This window comes from Heterodontus francisci, chromosome 5 (genome assembly GCF_036365525.1).
Source record: "Heterodontus francisci isolate sHetFra1 chromosome 5, sHetFra1.hap1, whole genome shotgun sequence".
NCBI classification, from domain to species: domain Eukaryota; kingdom Metazoa; phylum Chordata; class Chondrichthyes; order Heterodontiformes; family Heterodontidae; genus Heterodontus; species Heterodontus francisci.
Genome location: NC_090375.1, coordinates 29,016,138 through 29,040,944, shown reverse-complemented (window position 1 = coordinate 29,040,944; position 24,807 = coordinate 29,016,138). Strand labels below are relative to the sequence as shown.

At 44.6% G+C, this 24,807-nt stretch overlaps 1 protein-coding gene across 1 annotated transcript in view; it reads left to right on the top strand.

Moving 5' to 3' along the window:
• rab31 (RAB31, member RAS oncogene family) overlaps positions 1-24,807 on the top strand; it is a 123,410-nt gene that overhangs the window by 21,415 nt on the left and 77,188 nt on the right. The window contains exons 2-3 of the mRNA XM_068031241.1: positions 3,855-3,934; positions 4,034-4,115. Of these exons, the coding sequence (XP_067887342.1) occupies positions 3,855-3,934; positions 4,034-4,115 (162 nt within the window). The remainder of the gene's footprint in view (positions 1-3,854; positions 3,935-4,033; positions 4,116-24,807) is intronic.

The window sequence follows — 24,807 nt, the reverse complement described above, 5'->3', positions numbered from 1 at the left end:
CTCCAGTGCAGTCACATCCTTTTCTATAGTGTGGTGACCAGAACTGTACACAGTACTCCAGCTGTGGTCTAACTAGCGTTTTATATAGCTCCATCATAATCTCCCTGCTCTTATATTCTATGCATTGGCTAATAAAGCCAAGTATCCCATTTGCCTTCCTAACCACCTCATCTACCTGTGCTGCTGCCTTCAGTGATCTATGAACAAGTACACCAAGGTCCTTCTGAATTTCTGTACCTCCTATTGTCCAACCATCCATTGTATATTCCCTTGCCTTGTTAATCCTCCCAAAATGCATTACCTCACACTTTTCAGGATTAAATTCCCTTTGCCACTGCTCCGCCCATCCATATCTCCCTGTAATCTAAGGATTTCATCCTCACTAGTTACAACACCACCAATTTTCATGTCATCTGCGAACTTACTGATCATACCTCCTATATTCACGTCTAAATCATCAATGTACACTACAAATAGCAAGGGTCCCAGCACCGATCCCTGTGGTACACCACTGGTCACAGGCTTCCAATCGCAAAGACAGCCCTCGACCATTACCCTCTGCCTCCTGCCACTAAGCCAATTTTGGATCCAATTTGCCAAATTACTCTGGATCCCATGGGCTTTTACTTTCTTAACCAATCTCCCATGTAGGACCTTATGAAAAGCCTTACTGAAATCCATGTATACTACATCTACTGCTTTACCCTCATCTACACATCTAGTTACCTCCTCGAAAAATTCAGTCAAGTTAGTTAGATACGATCTCCCCTTGACAAAGCCATGCTGACTGTCTCCTGATTAATCCCTGCCTCTCCAAGTGTAGATTAATCCTGTCCCTCAGAATTTTTTCCAATATTTTCCCAACCACTGATGTTAGACGTACCGGCCTGTAATTATCTGGTTTATCCCTACTGCCCTTCTTGACTAATGGTACCACATTCGCTGTCCTCCAGTCCTCTGTTACCTCTCCTGTGGCCAGAGAGGATTTGAAAATTTGTCAGAGCCCCTGCTTTCTCCTCCCTTGCCTCGCATAACAGCCCGGGATGCATCTCATCTGAGCCTGGGGATTTATCCACTTTTAAGCCCACTAAAACAGCTAATACTTCCTCCCTTTCAATGCTAATATGTTCAAGTATATCACAATCCCCCACCCTGATCTCTACACCTACATCGTCCTTCTCCATAGTGAACACAGATGAAAAGTAATCATTTAAAACCTCACCTATGTCCTCCGGCTCCGCACAAAGATTGCCACTTTGGTCCCTAATGGGCCTTACTCTTGCCCTGGTTATCCTGTTATCCTTAATATACTTATAAAACGCCTTGGGATTTTCCTTTATCTTGCCCGCCAGTGTTTTTTCATGTCTCCTCTTCGCTCTCCTAATTACTTTTTTAATTGCCACCCTACACTTTCTACACTCCTCTAGTGTCTCAGCTGTTTTCAGCACTTGGGATCTGCCTTAAGCCTCCTTTTTTTTTTTTTTCCTGATGCAATCCTCTATATCCCTTGACATCCAGGGTTCCCTGGACTTGGTCCTACCCTTTGCCTTAACGGGCACATTTTGGCTCTGGACTCTCTCTCAATTTCCTCTTTGAATGACTCCCACTGATGTGATGTAGACTTTCCTACAAGTAGCTGCTCCCAGTCCACTTTTGGCCAGATTCTGTTTTATCATATTAAAATCAGCCTTCCTCCAATTCAGTCCCTTTTATTTCTGGTCCATCTTTTGTCCTTTTCCATAACTACCTTAAATCTTCGAGTTATGGTCACTATCCCCGAAATGCTCCCCCACTGACACGTCTACCACTTGACCGGCTTCATTCCCTAGGATTAGGTCCAGTACTGCCCCTTCTCTTATAGGACTTTCTACGTACTGGCTCAAAAAGTTCTGCATTCATTTTAAGAATTCTGCCCCTTTTTAAGTAACAAATTTGTTTGAAAAATGATGTATTTTAAAGAAAGCTGAAGAAAATAACTTGTTTTTATATAGTGCTTTTCATGACCTTAGGACATCCCAAAGTGCTTTACAGCTGATGAGGCTACATGAAAGATTACCTGATTAGACTTATCCTAGTGGCTAAATTTGTCAAACCACTGCTCAGTGGTTTCTCAGGACATCTTGGGAGGATTTTTATGCTCTTCCCCTGTGGTGGGTTTGGAGGTGGAGAGAGCATAAAATCAGTTGGGATGGTGGCGGGGAGAGGTCCCCTCCCCAACCCCCCACTATCCAGCATCTGCCAAAATTTAGTCCAGGATGGGAAGGCCGTTCACAGGCCTTCCCACCCCAACACCAACTGAGGCCCTTAATTGGGGATTCATTTCCCTGTTAAGGGCCTCTTCCCATCACAGCCACAATTAGCCGTATGGCAGGCGGCCCTGTTGCCGTCTGGGAAGCATGGCATGATAAAGCATGTGGGCTGCTTCCTGGCTCCAAGGAGTGGGGCAGGTCCCTCGTTAAAAGGCACTTGGTGCCTGAACGAGCGATGCGGCATTGGGAATGAGGGGGGGGGCCCCATTGAGAGCCACCCCAGCTGTTCACAATCTATATAAATGATTTGGATGTGGGGACCAATTGTATTATATTGAAATTTGCTGATGACCTAAAACCAGGAGGGAGTGTAAGCTATGAGGAAGATGCAAGGAGGCTTCGAGAGGATTTGGACAGGCTAACTGGGCAATAACAGCAGATGGAATATAATGTGAATCAGTGTAAAGCGATCCACTTTGGTTGTAAAAACAGAAAGGCAGAGTATTTCTTAAATGGTGAGAGGTTGGGAAGTGTTGATGTCCAAAGAGACCTGGGTGTCCTTGTTCATGGGTCACTAAAAGCTAGTATCCAAGTGCAGCAAACAATGAAGAAGGCAAATGGTATGTTGGCCTTCATTGCAAGGGGATATGCATACAGAAGTAAAGATGTGTTGCTGCAGTTGTATAAAGCCTTGGTGAGACTGCACCTGGAGCATTGTGTACAGTTTTGGTCTCCTTATCTAAGGAAGGATATGCTTACCATAGAAGGAGGTTTGCCAGACTAATCACAAGGATAGCAGGACTATCTTATGAAGAGAGATTGAGGAAACTGGGCCTGTATTCTCAAGCATTTCGAAGAATGAGAGGTGATTTCAGTTAAATGTGAAAAATTCTTACAGGGTGGATGTGGATAGGATGTTTCCTTTGGCTGGCAAGTCTAGAACCAGGGGATGCAGAATAAGGGATAGGCCATTTAAGACTGAGATGAGGAGGAATTTCTTTACTCAGAGGGTGGTGCAACTGTGGAATTCTCTCCCCCAGAGGGCTGTGGAAGCTCAATCATTGAGCATGTCCAAGACAGAAATCTGTAGAATTTTGGATCCTAATTACATCCAAGGATATGGGGATAGTGAGGAAAAATGGCATAGAAGTAGATGATCAGCCATGATCTGTTTGAATGGCGGAGCAGGCTTGATGGGCCGAATGGCCTACTCCTATTTCCTATGATACTGTATAAACCCTCTGATGCCCTATGGGTGAAGGCGGGTGTTGTGCAAAGCCATATGGGGCTGCATATCTCCAGTCTGACCCCTAGTTCATTTTAGCTGGTGTATCACATTCAGCCTTAGTGGAGAGGAGGAGAGTCAAGAGTGACGAGCAAAAGCAACAAAAAAAATCTTGATTTATCTAGTGTCTTGTAACCACTTTTACCCGCTGAGATTTGCTGACTTAGCATAAACTGGGATTGGAACTTAGCTTGCCTTGTGTGTTTGGCTCAGCTTTAGGTACATTTTGCCAGAACAGTTTTTTTAAAAAAAAACCTTTTGACTTTCCAAATAATTTTACGATCTCATTGCTGTATTTCTGTATGTTTAATGATTTTTAGGATACAGGGGTTGGGAAGTCAAGTATCGTATGCCGATTTGTTCAAGACACTTTCGATCTCAATACTCTGCCCACTATTGGGTGAGTACTGACAAATTTATGCAATTTAGCCTGTTCTTAGAGTTTTAATCCTACATTATTTTGAAACAAACTCATTGTCTGATCTGATCTACTTTTCAGTGCATCATTCATGACTAAGACTGTGAGCTGTGGAAATGAGCTCCATAAGTTTTTGATTTGGGATACAGCTGGCCAAGAGCGGGTACGTAACTTTGCATGTTTTCAGTTTGCGGTTGGAAAAAAAATATATCTAGTGTGTTATTTTCACAGTGGTCCAGAGAAATCTGACTGTCGGTTAGATCTTGGGATTATATGTAACAGTTGTTGATACAATAACATCATTATGCTTCAGATGAGGACTTAATTTTTACGTTTAGATATCCTTTAGAGTTAAAGCCAGAGTTTTAAGTTCACAAAGATATTTTTAGTTTGTTTCTCTCCTTCCCTGGGGCACTTTATAAATGAACAGTTCTGTCTGTCTTTTGCAGGAGCAGTAAAGGGACAATGCTATGTGACTTTGTTTCTGGTGTGTAGATTCACAGGACAGGGTCTGTAGATCTCACAATCACGCTCAGAGTTTCTTGTTGCTGATTTGTAGTGGTGCAAATTTTGCAACCAAAAAATTGCATTTTTTTTTTTTTTTTGTGGGCTTACTGCCTCATTTTAATTAGTCTCTCAATTCGGGAGAGGCTGACTTTGTTGCTTGTCCATATAAAACAGGCACGACACTTTTTGGATGGTCTGGCCTTTAAGATTCTGCTTCTTAAATGTTTGTACCACTTTTTACTGATAGTTGCTTCTAATATTTTATTTGCATTTTCCTTCATACATTACTTTTAATTGCAGTTTGCACCTTTTTTTTCTCAATTGCACGGCATTATTTTCAACACATTTTCCTAGAACTGACTTGTTTCCAGTTACTATTTGTGGCCGGCAAGATTGGGTGGAATAGACATTCTTTTGGGGGTCCCAGTGGTGCTCCTAAATTTGGAAGAGAGAACGGTTCTTGAGCAGACGTGAAAGGCAGGTGATACCCCAACTTGGGCCATTGGGAAAAAAAAAATATTTTTGGAATGTGGGCATCACTGACAAGGCCAGCATTTATTGCCCATCCCTAGTTGCCCTGAGATGATGGGGCAGGCTTCCTCTCGAACCGCAGTGGTTTGTTATAACTGAGTGACTTGCTAGGGTGTTTCAGAGCGGAGTTATTGTCATATATAGGACAAACTAGGCCAGGACAGTGGGTTTCATTCCACAAAGGACATTCATGAACCAGTTGGCTTTTGACTACAATCCAACAACTTCATAGTCACTTTTACTGATAGCAATTTTGTTTTCCAGATTTTTAAAAGATTAAATGCAAATATTAGGATTTAAATGCACATTTTCTGGATTATTAGTGTAAGTCACAAAATCATAGAATTATTACAGCATAGAAGGAGGCCATTCAGCCCATCATGTCTGCATTGGCTCTCCGAATGAGCATTTCACTTGGTGCCTTCTCCCTGTAACCCTGCACGTTCTTCCTTTTTAGTTAACAGTCTAATTCCCTTTGAATGCTTCAATTGAACCTGCCTCCACCACACTCTCAGGCAGCGCATTCCAGACCTTAACCACTCGCTGCGTGAAGAAGTTTTTTCCTCCTGTCGTTTTTTTGCTTCTTTTACCAATTATTTAAATCCGTGCCCTCTCATTTTCGATTCTTTCACGAGTGGGAACAGTTATTCCCTACCCACTCTGTCCAGATCCGTCATAATTTTGAATACCTCTATCAAATCACCTCTCAGCCTTCTCTTCTCCAAGGAAAACAGTCCTAACTTCTCCAATCTATCTTCATAACTGAAATACCTCATCCCTGGAACCATTCTCGTGAATTGTTTCCTGGACTGCGACTCTAATAACGTAAACACCACGCTACCATTCCTTTATAACATTACACTTGCATTACATACACATTGTCCTTAGACTATGTAAGTTTATTGACCCAGTCTTTTCTCAGTATGCCAGGAAGGCCCGTCTTTGGTGTCTCTCTTTCTCAAAGGGAGCTGTCATATAGCTGTAACATCTCCCAGAGACTGAACTACAGGCTTTTCCTATGAGAGTAAACAACACTACTACATTAAAGGTTTTAAATACAAAATCATTCAGAGTCAAATGATATATATGCCATAATAAAAACAAGAAATGCTGGAAATATTCAGGTCTGGCAGCATCTGTGGAGAGAGAAGCAGAGTTAACATTTCAGGTCAGTGACCCTTCATCAGAACTGATGAAGCAAGCGACTGAGGTCTTCTTTTGCAAAGTGAAGCTTATTTGTTACTTTTCGTGTGAAAAGGGAACAGCAGCTCAATAGATTACTGAACGTTTGTTTGTTTCTTGAGAATCAGATTTCTCAAAAGTACAGAGCATTGTTGATGACATCCACGGAGCCAGCAGATTCCTGCTTCTGCTGTACCAGCGCAACTTGCTCTTAATTGGCTTCAATGGGTGGTACCTCTGCAAGCTTGCAAAGTGCATCCTCTGGTATGTATGTAGATGCAGTGATGCTTGCAAGCTTCAGTAGAAAGGAGTGCAGGATATTATGTCATGCTGCCTTGCTCAGGTCTGTTGCCAGTGCTGAGGTGTTGATGTAAATGAGGTACACACTGCCCTACATAAACATGTAAATAGTACAAGCCAGAGGTATAAAATTAGTATCTCTGTGATCTGAATTGGTTATTTGTGTCTTTCACCTTCAGATAGTACAAATATGAACGGAATAAACACTTGATGATGATATAAGGTCTGATAAAGATCGATGAGCTTCATTTCACAGTACGGTGAACACAGGAACAGGAGAAGGCCATTCAGCCCCTCAAACTTGTTTAGCCATTCAATTGGGTCATGGTAGATCTGTACCTTGAGCTTCATTTACCTGCCTTTTGTTCCCTATCCCTTGAACAAAGTTGTCCAACCTTTTCACGTGGGGGTGCGGGGGCACATTACAATTTTGGTATTACTTGGGGGGCCAATGAGATAATTTCGGAAAAATAAAGGCATTAAAATTTATCTTGCTATTAATCCAAACAACAACAAACGTACATTTTTATGAAGAAGCTTTAAATGAGAACATTTATTTATTGACTTACATTCTCATCACTATGTTGGACACTGATTTAGTGAGATACCTAACAGTCTTTTGCTTGCACAAATAGTGAATGTTTGCCAGCACACTTGTTGTGATGCGGAGCATTCCAGATAGATGTCCATCTGTTGGGAGTGGTCTCTGTCCCTCTCTTTTTGCTCGTGCTCTTACTTTCTTTCTCTCCCTGTCCCCCGCTTTGTTGCTCGCTCGCTCGCGCGCGACAGGCAGTTTTATATCTTACCCAACTTTTTATATGCATTGAAGTTACTGCGACTTATTGGCCTATTCCAGTTCCTTTCAGCCCCTCAAGCCTGCTCCACCATTCAATATCATGGCAGATTTGTATATTAGCACCATCTACCTGCCTTGCTTCCATAAGCCTTAACACCCTTGTCTAACAACAATCTAGCAATCTCAGTAGCTTTTTGGGGGAAAGCAGGTTCCCGATTTTCAGTACTCTTTGTGTAAAGAAATACTCAAAGGCGCAATGTGTGGACATGTTCCTTTTGCCTGCAGAGGACGGGTCCCTGCGTATGAATATATGTAGCTTCTAGCAACTGAGCCAGAGTCTGTTCCCTTTGAAATTTAGCATTCTTGCATCTTTCCTGATGAATGCAAGATGAAAAGCTTTGACAGCATGTCTTTTTTTTTAAGCAATACTCAAGTTATGTCTCTTGTTCTGCACTCCCACATCAGAGAAAATAATTTCTGTCTATCCCATCAACTACTTTAATCATTGTAAGCACCTCAATTAGATCACCCCTTACTCTTCTATATTCAAAGGAATACAAGCCTAGTCTATGCAACCTATCCTCATATTTAATCCCTTAGCATTGGTATTGTTCTGGTGAATCTGCACTGCATCCTCACTTCAGGCCAGTATATTTTTCCTGAGGTGCTGTGCCCTGAACTGAATACAATACTTCAGATGGGGCCGAACAAGAGCTCTGTATAGCTGAAATGTAACTTTGATCTCTTTGTATTCCAACCCTATTCAGATAAAGGCCAACATTTCATTCGCCTTTTCAATTAGCTTTTTGTCTTGTTCACTAGCTTTCCGTGATTTCTGGACTTGGACTGTTAAATCTCTCCACTCTTCCACAGTTCCTAGCTTCTGATCATTTAGAAAATAACTTCCCAATACAATGAAACACGTTTATTTATTACTGGGACAATCTAAATATTGCTGCTTCTTTACAGTCTATGGGAAATAACATCAAAGCTGGCACATTAGCATCTTAAATACCTATTAAAATATGCAAATACACTAGGCTTTAAACACAACAATTAAGAGTAGCTATTTTTCCCCCCCAATTCTTTCTGTTGAATAATGCATGAGAAAAGACTGTTAGGTATCTCATTAAATCAGTGTTTTTCTCATCCATTTGGTCGGCACAGTGGCGCAGTGGTTAGCACCGCAGCCTCACAACTCCAGCGACCCGGGTTCAATTCTGGGTACTGCCTGTGCGGAGTTTGCAAGTTCTCCCTGTGAACTGCATGGGTTTTCGCCGGGTGCTCCGGTTTCCTCCCACAGCCAAAGAGTTGCAGGTTGATAGGTAAATTGGCCATTGTAAATTGCCCCTAGTATAGGTAGGTGGTAGGGGAATATAGGAAAGGTGGGGATATGGTAGGAATATGGGATTAGTGTACAGTTAGTATAAATGGGTGGTTGATGGTCGGCACTGACTCAGTGGACCGAAGGGCCTGTTTCAGTGCTGTATCTCTAAATAAATAAATGTCAAAACATAAAGGTTTATTGTCTGAGTGGGTCCTGCAATGCTCCAAAACAACCCCCATAGCTGGCTGTGGTCATGTGGCATGTGATTGACTCCTGGCATGAGAGGGTTGTCCTATGAGTGGAAGTTGAGTACAGTAGGCCTATACTCTCTGGAATTTAGAGGCATGAGAGGTGATCTCACTGAAACGTATAAGGTTCCGAGATGGCTTGACAGGATAGATTTGGAGACTGTTTCCCCGGCTGGAGAGTCTAGATCTAGGGGACATTGTTTCAGGATAAGGCATCGGCCATTTAGGATTGAGTTGAGAAATTTTTTTCACTCCGAACGCTGTGACTCTTTGGAATTTTCTACCCCCGAGGGCTCAGGATGGTCAGCTGATGACCATATTCAAGGATAAGGTTGATAGATATTTGGACTTTAAGGGAATAGAAACATATGGGGATTGGGCGGGAAAGTGGAGCAGGCTCGAGGGTGGGTATGGCCTACTCCTGCTCCTAGTTCTTTTCTTATCTTTTCTTAGTTGGTAGACGCCAGCCAAATTTGGGGGACTCTTCTTGGGCCAGAAATCTGGAAGATCTAAGTACTGCCCCAAATTCCTGCCCCCGCTTGCTTTGTGTCCTCTCAGCCTTCAGCTGTTTTGCTTCTATGCTGTGTTCTGGCCAGTGTATTATAACAACTTGGCATAATTACTTGTACCTCACTGTTCTGGATTACCTGTCCAAATATTCTGTTAATTTATTTATTTGTCTTTTACACATTGTCTGAACAATGATACTCCCAGCTCTCTTTCTAAGTCACAATAGACTAATTCTGTCTTTTCATTGCATGCTGATATTGCTCAGTTCATTAAATACATAATATTTTGCATTTATCAGTACAAAATTTCATTTGCTACTTTGGCAAGGTCCCAGAAAGGAGTTTGCACCCATGAGACTACATACCTACAAGATGCCGTTCCCTTCAAAAGAGGAAAGCAAGCTGTTGAGGAAAAAAAAAAATACAAATTCTGTAGCTAAGATCCGGATTCAGATCACAGAAAGAGAGAGAGGTTTACTTCACAATTTCAGTATCAAACAGGATACAAAATAGCAATCACAGCGATGGAAGGGGAGTTCCTTCGTTACAAACAAAAGCACGAAATGCAAATAACATTCATAATTAGGAAAGAAAATAAGAGCTTTCATTTATATATTTTCCTTCACAACCTCTGGGCATCCCAAAGTTTTTCAGAACAATTGAAATATCTTTGAAATGCAATCAGTGTTATGTTGTCGGGGAAAACGGCACCCAATTTGTGCACAGCAAAGTTTCAGAAGTAGCAATGAGATAGACGACCAGTTAATCTGGTTTTTAGTGATGTTGGTTGAGGGATTGATGATGAAGATGGCCAGGAATTACAGGAACTCTCCTCCTCATTTTCAAATAGTGTTGTGATACAATATGTGTCTACAATAATATAAAATAATGTTTGAGAAAAACATAAATAACACAAAGACCAAAGGAGTAGACTGGAAAAAAGTAATCTCGAGGGGAAGGTAAACTGGGGGGAAAAAAATTGACAGATAAAGAGAGAGAACAGCAATGGGAAATATTTAAAATGGTGATCAACAGACTTCAGCAGAAATATATTAAAGAACAGATGATAGCCAAGAAAAAGACTTACTGTAAGTACATAGAGAAGACAGGAGAGGATGTCAAAAGGAAAGAAGAGGTTAGGAGAGAAATTCAAAGGAGATAATTAGGAAAGCAAAGAGGAACTATGGAATTAAATTATTAAGGAATATTAAAAAAAAAAAGTATTTTACAGACACACAAATAACAAAAGAAAAATCCGGATATGGACAAGGCCACTAAGAGATATGCAAAATAAACTCTCAGGTCATGACAGTGGAAAGACTGCAGAAATATTGACTAGTTACTTTGCTTCAGTATTTATCAGGCAAATTATCATGGTGCGTTTGACATTCGTAGAAGAGAACAAAAATCATATAAAGACATTTAAGATAGAAAGGGGGAAGATAATTGATAAACTAATCAAACTTAGAGGATAAAACTCCTGGTCCAGATGGATTGCATCTACACACGATAAAAAAAAAATTTCAGCAAGAGCTATCAGAGGCACCATTCATTTTATAGATAAACATTTACGTTTAGGGAATGGTACCAGAGGACTGGCAGGCAGCTAATGTGATTCCTGTATTTAAAATGGGAAATAGAACATGCCCAAGGAATTGTAGCCCCGTTAGCTTAACATCGGTGGCTGGAAAGTGTCAGCCTAGATCATATGCTTAAGTCTTTGCAGTGTTTTTTCATTGTATGCCAAACTTGAGAGCCAATTGTGCACACCAGCGCTCCCTTCCTGGTGGCACATTCAGACTAGAATTTGTCGACTTTGTGATTTATGAAAATCTATTGTTTGTGAGTCAGAATGAAAAGAAGCATGCATATTTTATTGTGGCTTTATGTTTTCCATCTCCCATCAGGGTGAGTAGCTGTTACACAAAACACGAAAAGAGCTGCCCTTTGGTCACTGACATATTATTGTCTTCCCTTATACAATTTTGCAACATTTTGATGTTTCCCTTTTGATGTTTGTTTTTATGATGTCGTCTGTGACAACTGGCTTTTTCATTTCTTGGCAAATTGCACCAAAGTATCAGTCATATGTGATGTCAGCACAGTGAAGGTGGTAAATGACTCCCAGTTCAAACCAAACAAATTGCCAAATAGTTCTTGCATAAACGTTAATCTTGGTCATAGATCAGTAATGAAACATGCTTCACAGTTATATGCTTTTTAAAATCTTTTGTTTAAATGCCAGTCTATGTATCCACCAGAGTGTCCAAGCTTTTTGTTTCCATGGCCCAGTTAAGAGTAAGCTTTGGAGCTTTATGGCACACAATTAAAGGTCTGATGGATGTTGGCAATATGAGTTGGCTTGGAGGTGACACTGTTGCCTTTGAGTTAGAAGCTTGTGGGTTCAAGCTCTACTCTAGACTTGAGTTGAATGCAAAATCTGCCATTAACCCACGTAATCAGGCAATGTTTTAAAACTTAACACTTTAAAAAAAAAAAAATACTTAATATATTTGAAAATTGTAACTTGATGCAGTTTGATTAGTGCAGCTGAAAGTAGGCTTATCTCAAAAATTAAGCATTTTTAATCCATGTCAATGTACTACTTGTGAGTAACCCGATTTTACATGGCAGAAAATGACTTTTAAAAGACATACAAACCGTCTGCTAGTTATATTGGATATGGTAGTCAGTTTCTTTGTAAATCTAAAAAAAATAATGTTCATAAGTTTTTTTTTTATAATGTGCCTATTAGAGTCCTTGCGCCCAAAAGAAATAGCTTAATTTTTAGCGCCTCCTCCTAGACCTGCAAACTGGTGCAATTAGCAGAGATTTCTGATGGTGATGAGTTAATCCTGGCCAGGGCGTGCTTCTATTGCGATGTTTTTTTTAAACTAGCACAACTCGCGGAAACTTGATTTATGCTGACTGTAATTTGCATTTAAAATTCCGCAACCCTTTGCGTAGGTTGTACTGATTTCAGGTGAATTACGCCAAGAAAAAGGGCAACTGAGCGGGAACTCTAGCCTGTTGCCGTTCTGATTTAGGATTTATGAAGAACCAAAGCTCAAAACAGTACTTCCCAAACCTCCAAGCTAAGTAAATTCAAACAGAACAAACCAGCAAGTAAGAAATTGTGTAAATTAATGACAATGGAGGAAAAATGTGGGGTAGCAAATTGAAGACATTTTTAAGAGTACACAATTTAAATGATGGCTCTTTTTGCCAAAGTAATTTTCATCTTTTGCTTTATGAAAATTTGCATTGCATTTGAACCATTAGCTATCACTTAGTGCATTCTTACTGTTTTAGTTTATAGTTGACAAATCTACAGTGCAATTCTATTCAACAAATCATGTGCCCACCACTGTCTTATTTCACAATGACTTGGACATAAATTTATATTTGAAATCCTTTTCGCATAAATAAATTTTTTGTGTTCTTCTCACTTCCCCTTTCAGGGGTTTCCATGTGCCATCTCCTGATTGAAAGGGCAGGGGGTTGACCTGCATTAAGGTCTCTGTTCATAAGACACTTGTTAGCTGATGCACAAGTTTCCTGAGATGACCTCCAATGTTATCCTGAGATTGGGGATAGAATGACGGGACTCGAGGGTGGGGAGGTGGTGGGAAACCGTGCAGGCAGATATAAAGGAAGAACCTCCGTTTTGTGCTTTCCTTTGAATGGCACGCTTCAGATTGGGAACTCATTACTTTGCAAAACTGCAAGTCCAAACCCACATTCCACTGCTCTATGACTCAATTTACCAACAATAATCCTCTTAAACTTTTGTCTTTGAAAAGCATTGCAGAAAGGAAGATGCAAAGTAGCGTGCAAGCACTGAGTTCCCGTTTTACAAATTGGCATTCTTTGTGGTGTTGGTGAACTGACTACTATTCCATCTCAATTTTGCACCTTATTGTCATTGAGTGCACAGAGCTCAGGAATGCAGAGAGATCTGAAATGTGAACTATGTGCCAAATCAAGCCTGCAAACCTTGGGAATATAGTCCATGAATGCACTTAGATTAAACTTGCTTATATTGATCCTTTTTAAGTAAGCCTGGATGTTTAGAAGGGACTATTCTGAGAGTCATTTGCCTCCTTGATTATAAATCCTAAATTCGGCAACCTGGTGATACTGCTCCAGATACACAGAAATTCATGGGAGCATTGATTTAAATTATTTACATAGAGTGCAAAGCTCCGTGCTAAGCACCTAAATGTTTGTTTTATAAAGACAAAAGGCTTGGGCACCCCTATAGTAAAGCATGGCTTCGATCCAGGAAACCCCCAGAAAACATACCTTCAACTGCACCAGACTATTCATTCTGGGTAAGTAAGCTTTCTAATTTTTGCCAAAGTATGGGCTGTGCTCCCTAGAATCTCTTGACATTATTCAGACTCATTTCATGTTTGAACCCTTCCACTTAGAGAGAGAGAGAGAGAGAGAATTTGGCTGGAATTTGACGCCCCATAAAAGAGCGGGCTGGTGGCAGGGGCATAAAATGCAGTGGGAGGCTGCAGGGGCCCTTCCTGACCCACTCCCGCCTCCGCTGCCAATTTGCGTGAGGTGGTGAGAAATGGCCCGGTCACCCCAGGCCAATCAAGGCCCTTAAGTAGCCAATTATCTGCCACTTAAAGGTCTCTGCCCGCCACCACTGGTATTTTACGTTTGGCTGGCAGGCGGTTGAGGCCTCTGAAAACCCGCCTGATAAAATTAAAAGGCCTTTTGGGGCCTTGGGGTAGGTGCCCTCCTTGCCCCATGGAGGGCCACCCCCGAAGCCCCAACCGCCCCCAACACAACATGCACCCACCCCCCTTGCCTCGCCGGGGCCTGACCATGTTCCCGGCAAGGCCCTAAAACTCCACTTTTTTCCTGGGCCACTCGTCGTCATCTTCCTGCATCTGGGTGTAGTCACAGCTGTGGCCACTGCTCCCGGTGGTGCTGCTGTATCTAAGAGCTGTTGGCTTGTTGATTGGTCAGCAGCTCCATTAGGTGGGGCTTCCTGCCTCTGAGGTGGAAGTCCCGCCTAAGACCAATTAAGGGCCTAGGGAGGGTAAAATTTAGTCTGAATCTCCAGGCCTGGTGAAGGTTGGCTCACCACTGACTTTTCGGCCAGTGGACGGGGCCTCCCTGCCCACCATAAAATTCTGGCCTTTGATTCAGTAGTCACTGCTGGATTCTCAGATGAAATATCTCTGTGTTAACCCATTTTGGCTACCAATTGTCCTGTGACCTACATTGACACAGCAAAACAGCACTCTGGATAAACAGATGGCAAACTGCATCAACAACACCTACTTCCTTTTATGTTCTATTTTAAAAATAATACTGTCCTGCATTTTTGGCAGAATTACAAAATTATTAACCATAAAACAGATGAGGGACAGGATTGGCACTGAACAGCAACAACTTGCATTTAGCTTCGACATAGTAAAACATCCCCAGGAGCATTACCAAATGAAATTTGACATAAGGAGATATTGGGACAGGTGACCAAAAGCTTGGTTAAAGAGGTAGGTTTTAAGGAGTGCCTTAAAGGAGGGGAGAGAGGTGGAGAGATTTAGGGAGGGAATTCCAGCATTTCGGGCTTAGCCAATTGAAGGCATGACTAGCAGTTGAGGAGTGGTGAGGCGAGGAAGGGGGCGCAGGTGTGAAGGAAATCTGGGGGCACAAGAGGCCAGAATTGAACAATGACTTCAGAGGGTTGGAGGAGGTTACAGAGATGGGATGGGGGCGAGGCCATGGAAGGATTTGAATACAAGGATAACACTTTTTAATTTGAGGCATTAACTGGACTGAGAACCAATGTAGGTCAGTGAACACAGGCATCAGTGGGAAAACCGAACTTAATGAGGGTCAGGATGGGGCAGCAGTGTTCTGGATGAGCTTAGGTTTACAGATACTGGAAGTTGGGAAGCCAGTCAGGAGAGTATTTGAATAACTCCTATTGGTCCTGCGAAAAGATTGCAGCACATGGATCTGACCAAGGGACATTTTGTTTTGTATTTTGACTACTTCTAATTTGTAAATGAAAATTTCTGATAAAACAGAATTGGCTTCTTAACCATGTTAGTGAACAAAATGTGGTATGTTCAACTATACAGATCAGAAAATGTTTCAAACTTATTGCATGGTATGTGTGCACACGCATGTTTGTGTGTACATGCACGTGATGGGGAGAAGTGTTGAAGCCATGATAATTGACTTCATAGTGGGTCAAGCATAAGAATGCAGAATACAGGATATGCCACTTATTTGGCTTGACTAAGGACGTGGAGCTGAAACAGGGAATCTTCCATAAATGCTGGAAATAGTAAACAGGTCTATAGCATCTGTGGAGAGAGAAACGGAGTTTATTGGCTGAATTTTCCGGTCCCCGCCCTGCCCCAGAGGTCAGAAATGGAGTGGGGGGCGGGGGGTCCCAAAAATACCAGTGTCAGCCGGCATGTTGATTTCAAGACGTTGCCAGTGCCAGCAATGTTCACCAGGGCAGGGCAAGGGCGGCACGGTGTTCTCACCTGTGTCCCAATTGAGGCTAATTAAAGTAGTTCAGCTCGTAAACAGCTTGTCAGAGGTGGAGGTTGAAATTTTGACGGGGGCACACAAGCTACACACACCGTCCATTGCTGATGAGCTGAAGGGAGGCGGGTGCAGAGTGGGGAGCCAATCTTGGCTGCCCCAGGGCCTCATCCAGGCCGCACTAGAGGGCCAATGGGGCAGAGAGGAACTTGATCTTTGGGAAGGAGATGCCTTTGGGCAATGAGCAGGTGTTGCGGGAGCGAGCACTTAGCGCGTGGGCATTGAATGGGACCATAACCCTTCTCCCCCGCCCCCCCCCCCCTTCCCCCAGCATCGTGGGGGCAGAACAGCAGGATGCAAGGTCACCTGCCCAGAAGGAAGAATGCTGCTGGCAATGACACAATTGTTAGATTTTGGGCCCAGTGGTGATGAGGGGCAACACCTTCCATGGGAAAGGTGGAACACCGAGCAGCAGGAGGGCACAGAAGAGGAAAGAAACACAGGAAGCATGTAGAAGCCACCTCCTCAACATAGGATCTACTGGCGAAGGTAGAGCAACCTCGAGATGATCAAGACAATGACTCTCCAGGCAGATGGTTGCATAGATCTGTGCCCTTGTTGCCGAAGGCCTTGCATCTTGCAGTACTGCCCACCATGCACTGCCAGTAGCCACCAAAATCACTGTGGCCTTGAACTTCTTCGCTTCTGGCTCCTTCCAAAGATCAGCTGTGGGCCTTAAGTGGCATATCACAAGTAGCTGCACACCACTGCATCTCACAGGTCACTGATGCCATCTTTGCCAAAGCTGTACAGTACATTCATTTCAGGACAGATATGTCTGTGGAGACACAGAGGGTGTTGGGTTTCACTGCCATTTTTGGATTCACCAGGTGCAGGGCATCAAATTCATCAACAGGAAGGGCTTCCACTCCCTCAACGTTAACTGGTCTGTGACCTCAATAAGAGCTTCCTCCATGTGTGCATTTGCTTTCCCGGCAGACGCTAAGACTCCTTCACCCTCCACCAATCCATGCTACCTCAGATCTCCACTCCAACCCCCAAAGTGTGTGGATGGATCAGAGAGGACAAGGGAAATTGCTTGATGACATGGCTACTCACCCCTCAGCGGGAGCCCCAGACGGAGGCACAGAGGCAATACAACCAATGCCACCTGCTCACTAGGACCATCGGGCTTCTGAAGACGTGCTTCCGGTTCCTGGACTGGTCAGGTGGTGACCTCCAATACCCTCCTATAAGGGTGTCAGTCATCGTGGTGGTCTGCTGCCCTCTCTAGAACATGTCTCTCCAGCGAGGTGTTGACCTTGAGGGTGAGGCCCTGGAACGAGGCAGCTCATCAGGGGAGGAGCAGGAGGTGAAATAGGTGGCAGGAGATGACGCTGACAGAGAGGTGACCTGGCTACGCAACGAAGTGGCCAGGTGCAGCTTGGAGCGTGAAGGGCTTGTGAGGATGCCATGAATGTCAGGGGTCTCCTGATTCCGGAACATTTCAACTGAGCCTCTCTGACTCAGATTGAGGGGTATGGCTTGGAAGGGAGTCTGAGATACCTGTGTTAACACATGCATGGAAGATGCAACCTGGAAAATCTAATCACTTACTGCTAATGAAGGAAGCACGTCTGCCCAGAGGCCTTACCCTCACTGTCGAGGATCATCACACTTTTTTTGTCACTGCAGCAATAAGAGGAGTCCCAGACATGTGGCTTAAAGTGTCGTCATTTAAACAGTGCAAATAGAGGAAAACAGTTAACAGAGACAGTAAGAAAACCACCCCAGTGACCTACACAGTGGCCCATGCAACATGGTGGCCTCCGAGCTTGGCCACTAATATGCTGTGCTTTCCTTGTGGCCTTGGAGGAGTTGAAGACAGCCTGTTCACTCATTTTGACTTGCGGCTGACATACATGTGGTGGTTGTCCTTGTGAATATGCTCATGGGAGCATCTCCAGAGCCTGCTGCACTTATGTCATTGCAGGGGCAGGCTCCATCACTGGGCCCTGCTGCACACATGGTTGCTCAGTCAGAGGGCCCAAGGAAGCCAAGGATGATCATGGTGGCCTCATGAGGGGTGGCACTCTTGTTCTGTTCAGTGACATCCCCAGCCTTTGGGCGCTGTGGATGCCAGGCAGAGGACACCAGCTTGGGTGCAGCTGGCATCCCCTCCAAAGATCTCTGCGCCACTGACCAGTCCACGGTACTCAGCGTCTCATGCAACCTGTGGACATCAATGGGCAATTCCTGCACGCACTCTGAGTGATGCCACATATGACTCTCCAAGAGTTTGGCCCCTCTCTTTATGGAGGAGATCATGTGCTTAAAGCCCTGAGCCAAGGTGGCGCACGTGAGCTGGATGGACTCCTCCATTCATGGCCCATGACTCCGCACTGCCTCAGGGAACTCTGACGTGCGGGAGCGCATCTCCTGCTGCTGGTCTTAGTACTGTCTCCTTTCTGTGACTCCTGAGGCCCTGCATCTGTGCCCAGCTGAGAGAGACTGTGTCTGTCCCCCCTCTTCCGAGGAGAACTGACCACAACTCTGTCAGCCCCTGGCATCTCTTCCCGCACCCTACTGCCGTGATAATCATCCTGTACCACCCTATCCCCACAGTGGGGGCTGTGGCTATTTTATATTTCAAATATTTTACAAGTGCTGAGAGGGCGCCTCAAGATGAAGATGCCCTCCTCTCCCTCTCCCTTACCTGTAGCGATGAGCTGCAGCTCTTTCAGACCTGGAGGATTTCCTATTTGCCCTCCAGCTTTGAGAGGCTGTCCACCATCCTTAATCGGACAGCGAGTGCGCTCTGGCCCTTTATTGGCCAACCCTGCAAGAATATGGTTGCTGCTGCCAACATGGTGTGGGGTCAGGACCCACAATTTGATGCCAACGTCTGTGTCCCAACCCCAAACGGAAAGTCCTGCCTGTTAACTGTTTCTTTCTCTCCAGCTGCTGCCTGACCTGCTGAGTATTTCCAACATGTTCTGTTTTTATTTAAGATTCCCATCATCTGCAGTATTTTGCTTTTGTTTGAGGGAGTCTTCCAAATTTGGCAATGCTTCAGAAAATGCAGGAAAAGGCCCAGTCATCAAACATGATAAAATACTCTGGTCACTCGATAACGCAACCAGTAACAAAAATAAATGTGGATTTCTCAACAGGAAAGTGAGTCATTGCTCAGTGCTGCTGCCTGAGGAACCACAGGCTGCCAACAGTGACTCTTCCCTTTCCCATTAGTATCCTTCATTCCCAACAATAATATGCTGGGCCTGGGGTGATGGAGTGGTGAAGAAGGCCAGGGAAAGTGATGGGTTAAAAGAGTTTTAAAACCTGGACAGCCCACATCCTTCGAACCGATTCATGAACCATCTTGATTTTTTCCTGTCTGTGTGAGCGGGCAGATTTACAGACCCAGGATATGGGATGAAAGGAATGAAAATATTTAACATTCAAGTATTTCCACCATCTGTGCTTAAACCAAGAACAGGCTGTACATTTAATTTCCTATGTTATTAAAAAAAACACGAGTCTCTTGCATAACAAGCCTGGAATCCAGCTTCAGTAAACTGTTAACTTTTGGCCATCTTGCTTGTGAGGTCATGGTTCTTGTGGTTCTTCGGAGGGCGGAGAATTACTTGCACAGACCCTTTGAGTTCTGTGCATTCTCTTTCATCTGTATGAACTCCTGCTGCCAACTCCAGACCAAGAACTTGCAGCAAGTGAGAAAACTAGGGGTCCCCAGTGCGCAAATCTTTCAATGTGGCAGGACCGGTTAATAAAGCATGTGGGCTCCTGGGCTTTATAAATAGAGGCATAGATATAAAAGCCAGGAGGTTATGCTAAACCTACTTAAAACAATAGCTCGAGTATCGTGTCCAATTCTGGGCACGACATTTTCGGAAGGATGTCAAGGCCTTGGAGAGGGTGCAGAGGTGACTTGCAAGAATGGTTCTGGGGATGAGCAATCGTAGTCACATGGATGAACTGGAGCAGTTGGAGTTCTCCTTTAGAGCAGAGAAGGCTAAGAGGAGATTTGATAGAGATGTTCAAAATCATGACTTCAGATAGAGTAAATGAAGAGAAACTTTCCTAGGCTGGAGAGTTGATAAGCAGAGGGCACAGATTAATCATGATTGGCAAAACAACCAGAGGCAACGTGAGGAAAAACTTTAATGCAATGAGTGGTTAGGATTTGGAATGCACTGTGTGATACGATGTTGGATACAGATTCAATGGTAGCCTTCAATAGGGAATTGGGTAAATACTTAAAGGAGAAAGAAAATGGCAGGGATATAGGGAAAGAGCAGGGAGTGGGGCTAATTGGATTGCTCGTTGAAAGAAGCCACTGCGGATGGACCCTGCAGTCAAGAATATCGGGGTAGTGGGGGACAGGGAGGAGTGCAATGGCAAGGAGGAATGGCGGGAGAGATGATTTGGTGGGGGGGGGGGGCGTCCGGGGAAGTGGTGGTGTCCGGAGATTGCATGTGGAGGTAAGATCGTGGCGGGGAGGGGGAGAGTTCGGATCGCATGGGGGAGGGGGCCATCCAGGCACAGGGAAGCAGATTGCAGCCAGTTTGTATGGGGGGGCTGTGGGATTGTGGGAGGAAAGTCCTCCTCCTCCTCCTCCTGGCCCACAAGCACTGCTTGGTAAGACACTTTCTTGCTGGAATTGGCAGTTCCAGCCTCCCTTTCGCTGTCGGGTTTCCCGACCTCCGGAAAACCTGGGCTGCAGCTGTTAAATCCAAATCACTGACGAAATCTGGGATGTGGAGCCCCATTTCAATATTAGAATTCCCGAACTGCCTCTGCAGAGCAGGTTACTCGTTTGACCCCAAACGTGCTGCAAGTTAAACTGGAAGTCGGCTCACTTGTAGCGGGTTGTGGTCAGGTTTCCCAATTTTAACAATTTAGCCGGCCCCCTGACACTGTCCTGCTGATCCTTGGGGGGCTAGTTGGGGAGGGAGAGTCAATATTACCCCCACTATCCCCATGTGTCTGCTATTATTACGTTCCAATATGCGTTTGAGCCTTTTTAATTTAAAATTTAATTGTATCTTCATCAACTTTCCTCTCAACTAATGGGGTTGCAAGTACCCCATCTGTTACTGGTGTCCATGTACAGTGAGAAACTGAGGGGACCAGTAGAAAAGATGTATCGCAGTCCAGATTCTTCAGCACTTTTTTATTGTGTTTGTGGCAAAAGGTGGGTTCCAGAAAATTACATGGCTGATATTATTTCCACATTTATTAAAATACAGAAACTAAATGATAAAGAACAACAATGAATCAGCATAACACTTGAAAACAAAACGACAATCAAATCCACAAGGGTTAATATAACCACCTTTCCCATTACCTAGTTCTACATTTTTATTTTTACCTCTGAACATTTTACTATGTTAGTGGTACTTAAAACTGCAAGCTGGTGCTTGTGATTGGAATCATACGATGTAGAATCTGAGACACATGGACAGTCTTAGAATAGTGTCACTCCCTCAGCTGTAAGGTTGTGAGTGTGTTTAGTGGAAAACTGAGCACTGTCAACTTCAAATCAACTATCGATTGTAAATAGTTATGCTATTCTTTTACCTTTTTAAGTTGATCTAACATGCAATGACAAAGCATTCACATCCATCTTGTGGTGATATATATTTTCTATGTTCTGTTTTTCATCAGAATTAATGGAAAGTCATGTCTCAGTTTGTCACATTTGATTCTGTAATTTTTCTTTCTTTTGGGCCTCCTTATCTCGAGAGACAATGGATACGCGCCTGGAGGTGGTCAGTGGTTTGTGAAGCAGCGCCTGGAGTGGCTATAAAGGCCAATTCTGGAGTGACAGGCTCTTCCACAGGTGCTGCAGAGAAATTTGTTTGTTGGGGCTGTTGCACAGTTGGCTCTGCCCTTGCGCCTCTGTCTTTTTTCCTGCCAACTACTAAGTCTCTTCGACTCGCCACAATTTAGCCCTGTCTTTATGGCTGCCCGCCAGCTCTGGCGAATGCTGGCAACTGACTCCCACGACTTGTGATCAATGTCACACGATTTCATGTCGCGTTTGCAGACGTCTTTATAATGGAGACATGGACGGCCGGTGGGTCTGATACCAGTGGCGAGCTCGCTGTACAATGTGTCTTTGGGGATCCTGCCATCTTCCATGCGGCTCACATGGCCAAGCCATCTCAAGCGCCGCTGACTCAGTAGTGTGTATAAGCTGGGGGTGTTGGCCGCTTCAAGGACTTCTGTGTTGGAGATATAGTCCTGCCACCTGATGCCAAGTATTCTCCGAAGGCAGCGAAGATGGAATGAATTGAGGCGTCGCTCTTGGCTGGCATACGTTGTCCAGGCCTCGCTGCCGTAGAGCAAGGTACTGAGGACACAGGCCTGATACACTCGGACTTTTGTGTTCCGTGTCAGTGCGCCATTTTCCCACACTCTCTTGGCCAGTCTGGACATAGCAGTGGAAGCCTTACCCATGCGCTTGTTGATTTCTGCATCTAGAGACAGGTTACTGGTGATAGTTGAGCCTAGGTAGGTGAACTCTTGAACCACTTCCAGAGCGTGGTCGCCAATATTGATGGATGGAGCATTTCTGACATCCTGCCCCATGATGTTCATTTACTTGAGGCTGATGGTTAGGCCAAATTCATTGCAGGCAGACGCAAACCTGTCGATGAGACTCTGCAGGCATTCTTCAGTGTGAGATGTTAAAGCAGCATCGTCAGCAAAGAGGAGTTCTCTGATGAGGACTTTCCGTACTTTGGACTTCGCTCTTAGACGGGCAAGGTTGAACAACCTGCCCCCTGATCTTGTGTGGAGGAAAATTCCTTCTTCAGAGGATTTGAACGCATGTGAAAGCAGCAGGGAGAAGAAAATCCCAAAAAGTGTGGGTGCGAGAACACAGCCCTGTTTCACACCACTCAGGATAGGAAAGGGCTCTGATGAGGAGCCACCATGTTGAATTGTGCCTTTCATATTGTCATGGAATGAGGTGATGATACTTAGTAGCTTTGGTGGACATCCGATCTTTTCTAGTAGTCTGAAGAGACCACGTCTGCTGACGAGGTCAAAGGCTTTGGTGAGATCAATGAAAGCAATGTAGAGGGGCATCTGTTGTTCACGGCATTTCTCCTGTATCTGACGAAGGGAGAACAGCATGTCAATAATCGATCTCTCTGCACGAAAGCCACACTGTGCCTCAGGGTAGACGCGCTCGGCCAGCTTCTGGAGCCTGTTCAGAGCGACTCGAGCAAAGACTTTCCCCACTATGCTGAGCAGGGAGATTCCACGGTAGTTGTTGCAGTCACCGCGGTCACCTTTGTTTTTATAGAGGGTGATGATGTTGGCATCGCGCATGTCCTGGGGTACTGCTCCCTCGTCCCAGCACAGGCATAGCAGTTCATGTAGTGCTGAGAGTATAGCAGGCTTGGCACTCTTGATTATTTCAGGGGTAATGCTGTCCTTCCCAGGGGCTTTTCCGCTGGCTAGGGAATCAATGGCATCACTGAGTTCCGATTTGGTTGGCTGTATGTCCAGCTCATCCATGACTGGTAGAGACTGGGCTGCATTGAGGGCAGTCTCAGTGACAGCATTTTCCCTGGAGTACAGTTCTAGGTAGTGCTCAACCCAGCGGTCCATCTGTTTGCGTTGGTCAGTGATTATGTCCCCCGATTTAGATTTGAGGGGGGTGATCTTCTTGATGGTTGGCCCAAGAGCTCTCTTCATGCCATCATACATTCCTCTGATGTTTCCGGTGTCTGAGGCCAGCTGAATATGACTGCATAGGTGTTGCCAGTAGTCGTTTGCGCAACGCCTAGCTGTTCTTTGTGCAGTACTTCTGGCTGCTTTAAGTGCTGCGGATGTTAAATCGCTGGGGGCTTTCTTGTAGTTCAAAAGTGCAATGCGCTTAGCGGCTATGACAGGTTCCAGCTCTTCATTATGAGATTGAAACCAGTCTGCATTTCTCTTCGCACTTTTGCCGTAGGTGGTCAAAGCTGACTCATAGATGGCGTCTCTGATGTGGGCCCACTTGGTCTCAGCATCCCCTGTGGGAGTGTTTTGAAGGGCTGTTACAAGTGAATTTAGAAATTTTTGTAACAGCTGTGGGTGAGAAATTCTGCTCGTGTTGATGCGCGGGTGGCCCTTCTGCTTGGAATGATGCAACTTCTTTGGTCTGAGTCTAACCTTGCTGCACACCAGGGAGTGGTCGGTGTCGCAGTCCGCACTGTGGAAGCTGCGTGTGATTTGAACACTGTTTAAGGCGGCTCGCCTTGTGACAATGAGGTCTAGCTGGTGCCAACGACGTGATCTTGGGTGCCTCCATGAAACCTGGTGACAGGGTTTAGTGTGAAAGAACGAGTTGGTGATGCAGAGGTTATGATAGGTACACAACTCAAGCAGTCTCTGCCCGTTCTCATTCATCCTTCCAACGCCATAGCGCCCAAGGCAGGAGGGCCATGAGTCATGGTCGGCCCCAACCCTGGCATTAAAGTCCCCCAGCAGGAATAGGTGTTCGGTGTTGGGGATGCTGCTAATGATGTTATGGAGTTGTTCATAGAACTGGTCTTTAGCTTCAGGTGCGGAGCAGAGTGTTGGAGCATAGATGCTGAGTAGGTGTACTGGACCAGAGGTGGTGAGTAGTCGGATGGACAGTATGCGTTCCGAGCCATTTGAGGGAGGCTCTATCATGCTGAGCAAGGAGTTTCTGATGGCGAAGCCCACTCCATGCTGTCTTGGTTCTTCAGGATCCCTGCCCTGCCAGAAGAAGGTGTAGTCTTGCTCTGCTAGAGAGCCATTCGCAGGGAGGCGATAGATTTTCAGCAATTAGAAGCTATTTGATTCTCTGCTAAAAACAACCCCGGAAACAGTTTGAATTTTGGCCTGTCGAAGGCAGTAGAAAATGGGGTGAAATGTTCAAGGTGGAT